The sequence below is a fragment of the Nicotiana tabacum genome, chromosome 22, assembly GCF_000715075.1.
Source record: "Nicotiana tabacum cultivar K326 chromosome 22, ASM71507v2, whole genome shotgun sequence".
NCBI classification, from domain to species: Eukaryota; Viridiplantae; Streptophyta; class Magnoliopsida; order Solanales; family Solanaceae; genus Nicotiana; species Nicotiana tabacum.
The window spans coordinates 91,178,246-91,182,484 of record NC_134101.1 but is presented as its reverse complement, the minus strand read 5'-3'; the positions used below and the strand labels follow the sequence as shown (position 1 = coordinate 91,182,484).

At 36.2% G+C, this 4,239-nt stretch overlaps 1 protein-coding gene across 1 annotated transcript; it reads right to left on the bottom strand.

Moving 5' to 3' along the window:
* Window positions 1–1,257: 1,257 nt before the first annotated feature.
* Window positions 1,258–2,940, bottom strand: LOC107804209 (pectate lyase). Its single transcript, XM_016628058.2, has 3 exons — window positions 2,268–2,940; window positions 1,869–2,169; window positions 1,258–1,771 (listed from the first exon to the last, which is right to left on the bottom strand). The coding sequence occupies exons 1-3, from the start codon at window positions 2,842–2,844 to the stop codon at window positions 1,456–1,458; spliced, it is 1,194 nt and encodes a 397-aa protein (XP_016483544.1). The 5' UTR covers window positions 2,845–2,940; the 3' UTR covers window positions 1,258–1,455.
* Window positions 2,941–4,239: the final 1,299 nt, after the last annotated feature.

Below are 4,239 nucleotides of genomic sequence, written 5' to 3'. Positions count from 1 at the left end.
TGCGGGCCAAACTGTTTTACCCTCAAAATCGAATAACAATTGAATTTATATGCGATTTTAAGGATACATAATCTAACTTGATACAAATTAAGAACATCAGATTAATATTGAAATTAATGAATAAAAAGTAAATGCAAACCACACAAATTGAACAATCTTGGCCTTGAAGGTTGGTCACCCTCGAGTAAAAAGTCTTAATCGGTATTGGAGCAGAATGATAAGATAATAAGAACTAGTAATAACAGTATATTGCTTTGGGATGCGTGTTATAATGTGTCTTGCAAATAATCAGACCCCCTTTATATAGTAGGGAGTCCTACTTTAGATACAGTTCTATAAAAGGTAGGAAATCTCATGATTCGCTAATTAATCGGTCTCTCATTGATATGTGCCGAGATTTCCGCCGTGATATTTGATCGGTTAGGATATTTCGGCCTTCCGTTATTTGGTCCGATAATATTTCCTCGAGCTTATTCGGAGTCGGGGTTGGTTCCGGAGTCATAAGCTCGGTGATTTTGAATACGTATATTCTATTTTCGTACCTTGGTTCGATAGAGACCAGGGTCAATCTTCAACCCATCACATTTCAGTCCCGATCTGTCATACAATAGATGAGCCAGGTTTCGACCGTATACAATAAGATGATTGAGTTTTCATCGTGTTTAACTAAATTAAAGGTCTTGAGTCCGAAGTCTAAGAACACAGAACATTTCGATAGATAGTACTTTACTTTCTTTAATAAGCCTATCTATTGTCAATTCGAATTAATCGGGTTAGTGAATTTAGAATACAATAGCAATAAATTTGTTTCTCCGTTTAGCTTTTATTGTATGTATAGGGAATCCCAACCCGCAGCTCTTAAAACCTTAGTTTGCTTGCGTTGCCTTATCCATTTAATTCTATGTTACAAACTTACAATTACTAATTCTAAAATTTTTACATGAAGAGAATTTGTTACCAACAGAAATATACGACCTTAGTCCTTTCTTATTCATGTTCTTCCTTTTCTACGAAGCCTCTTATGTCGTCAGAGGACTTAAAAGACTTGTTTATAAATGTAGATTGCATGCAATTGCCAAATGTGAATCTAAGATTTTAAATTTACGAATGTGGAGTATTTACTCACTGCTTATTTTTAACATATTTCAATTTGGTATTATAGATCGAAGACACATATTCATTTATTCATTGATTTGATATAAGCATCAGATGTGAGTAAGTTTTTTGCAGCAATAAGAACAAGGCAAGAGAAGAAGAGAAGAGAATGATCAATGCTTAAATGTAACATAATAATCCTCTAGGTCACCCCATCACCAAAAGAAACAAGAAATATAAACCAGAAAATAACTACTGCCATTTGCATGAATACCAATATTAATTTCTTTCTTTATCTTTTTTTTTTCCTTTTCTTTGGTGGTGAATTGGGATTCACCGAAAATAAATCTGAAAAACATTTTAGCATGGACGTCCTTTGACGCAAGACAGAGCACCAGAAAACTTAGTAAGAATTCCAACTTTAGAAGAAGGTTCTGGTTTAATCAGATTGAGATGGTCAATTTTATCGAGTAAATTCTGGTCACCAGATGGTGTAAATGTAGCACCATTTTCCATATCATCACCATCTGATATCCAAGTCCATTTCATCCATTCCGCCACACTCGCCGTAAGTTTTTCTCTATATGTTACTTCTTTCACCAACAATTCATCCTCAGCAATAAATCGATTACCCTGGCTAATAATGGTGGCTCCACTGCTTCCGCCAATAGCGTACCTATCAATACAGACATAGTATAATTACGTAATTTAATCGAATCGTATTTTCTAGCTTATTTAAATGCGACGGCTAGACAATTCAATAGTGTGTATACCTCTCCCAATGAGTGTAGTCATTGTTCACCAGATGGAAAAATCCAAACCTGCATCTTGGCATCCTTTGATCCAACCTCTTTCCAAAGTGGTTGTACGCTAATGTAATTTTCATGTCCTTGTCAAGCACGTAATGATCGTTGGCGCCGAACAACATTACTTTTTCGTGGTCAGTGAAGTGGCAATTGGATATGGTAATGTTAGTGGAAGCAGCAACAGCATCGATAAGACCATCGGTTGCACGAGACATGGAAATGTGATCGATCCATATATCATGCGAACTGAAGATGCTGATGCCATCACCTGTTGAGACGTAATATAATTCAATAATTAATTAAAAAGTGCATTCTTTCTAATAGCTTAAATTCTTAAGATGAGATAGCTACACAATTCAACAATACCTTCATCGCTACCCCTTAGACCAACGTGGTCCTCAGATTCCCTGAGCAGGCCACCTGGGGTGGGTACAATATTGTGAATACGGAGGTTAGAAATAATAATATTGGATGCAGATTGTATCTTAATGCCAGCTCCATTTTGTATATGGACATTAAATCCTCGGCCGTCGATAGTTTTGTTGCTAGTCACGATAAGTTCCCTACTAAGCTTAATTTTCATGTTTTTGCCAAATATGATCCACAATGGCTCCTTTTGGATAACGCCATATCGGAGAGTTCCGGGCTTAGGATCGACAACATCGTCGTCAGAATTGTCCGTGACGACGTAAATTCGGCCCAACTTTCCTCCGATCGCATTGCTGCCAAAGCCCAATGCGCAATCGGCCATTTTCTGGCGATTCTCGGCCCAATTTGGGTCGCATCGCCAGCATTTGTCGATTGCATTTTCGGCCCGGCATGGGCCTTTGTATTTCTTGTTACTGAGTTGCCTTCTTGGGATGTTTGTTGCTGTCGTTAATGCAGCAAATGTGAGTAACACAAGGAGAAAAAATACACTAATTCTTATTCTGTAGACGTCCATTTTTCTATTGGTAATCTTGAAATGTTTAGAGAGTTAGAGTCAGGTGGTTGTAATTTGTTTGCTGGGCTGATTGATGGTTGATGTTAAATGGTGCAAGGTCAATCCTTTTCACCAACGTGATCTTATTAAACCAGCCCTGAGAAAAGTTTGTGAGAAAATTCTAAAATCAGGATTATTCCTAAACAAGCCACATTATTTGTTTCTCTTTTTTGCTTATTTTCATTCACAGCATATATTGTTCCTTATATAGTGATAGCGCAGAGCATTTGGGTCCATTAGTTGAAATAAGGAGCGATAACTATGGTGTGTCACTCGTTAATGGCCTCACAAGAGGCGGTTATTACCGTTAATTCAAATGTCAATGATTTTCCTTGGTGGGGAAAAGCAAAGAAAATTGAAGTTTAGCCTTAGGAAAATATAATACTCTCACCATCCCATTTTAAACTGAAGGCGTTTGATTGAATCCTGAATTTAAGAATTAAAAAAAATAGTACAGAACAAAAATTAGCGACAAATATGGTTATTAAGGATAATCCTAGTTTCAAAAAGAGAAATTTGTCATTGTTTTGCACAAACTAATTAAAAAAGAAAACAGTATCATACAAAATGAGAAAGATTGAGCAAAACGCAAAGATCACATTTTGTACCTCTTTTGGGCGAATTAGGCAAGCATTTAAGTGATTCTTTTTCTAGGAAGTCAGGCAGCAGCTCTATCCCTAGTTATGTTTTTGCAAGGTAGTTTTGATACTGATAAAGTGTGTAGAAAGCATGATTCCAACATTCCAGAGAGCTTTATTATCTTTGAATTATTTCCTCTAGCTCGTGTAATGTATGACGTTCCCTAGATTTTAGATTTTGGTTTGTGTTTGTTGAGAATACTAGTTTATAATTTTGTAAACTAGTGTTAGCAGTATATGGATAGGATAGTAGAGGGTCAGCATCTACTTAGTTTTGTAACTCTACAAGTTTTTGATTAACAGAATATGCTCTTTTAAAGAAAAAACACATGTACCTAGTTGATTTCGTTATCTTAACAAGGAACTATCACTTGCTAGCTTGGTATACATAAGAATTATGCTATGAGATTTTGAAGTCTAGGATAAGAAATATTCTAGTTATATACTAGTACTTTATGAAAGTACAAGACGCGGTGAATCGTAGTCTTTTTAAATTTCTAGTCGACTACTCTTCAGATCCGGTCGACTAATGCGGAGACAGCCTGCATCAAAACTGTTAGTACTTCAATTTAAATAAGTACTACTTACAACAAACAGTAAAGGTGTCATGACCCAAATTTCATTATAGGCCGTGATGGCGCCCACAACCGTTGTTAGGCAAGCCAACACTGATCAACTAGTGAATTTCCGTTTTTAAATAAATTAGTAAGTCGTAACT

What these genes read in the sequence shown, in the direction of transcription:
- LOC107804209 (XM_016628058.2), bottom strand. Translation starts at nt 2,844, where the DNA reads ATGGACGTCTACAGAATAAGAATTAGTGTATTTTTTCTCCTTGTGTTA. An exon ending in TCTAAGGGGTAGCGATGAAG is followed by an intron (nt 2,170 to 2,267) that starts GTATTGTTGAAT and finishes ACGTCTCAACAG; the next exon opens with GTGATGGCATCAGCATCTTC. An exon ending in GACTACACTCATTGGGAGAG is followed by an intron (nt 1,772 to 1,868) that starts GTATACACACTA and finishes CTGTATTGATAG; the next exon opens with GTACGCTATTGGCGGAAGCA.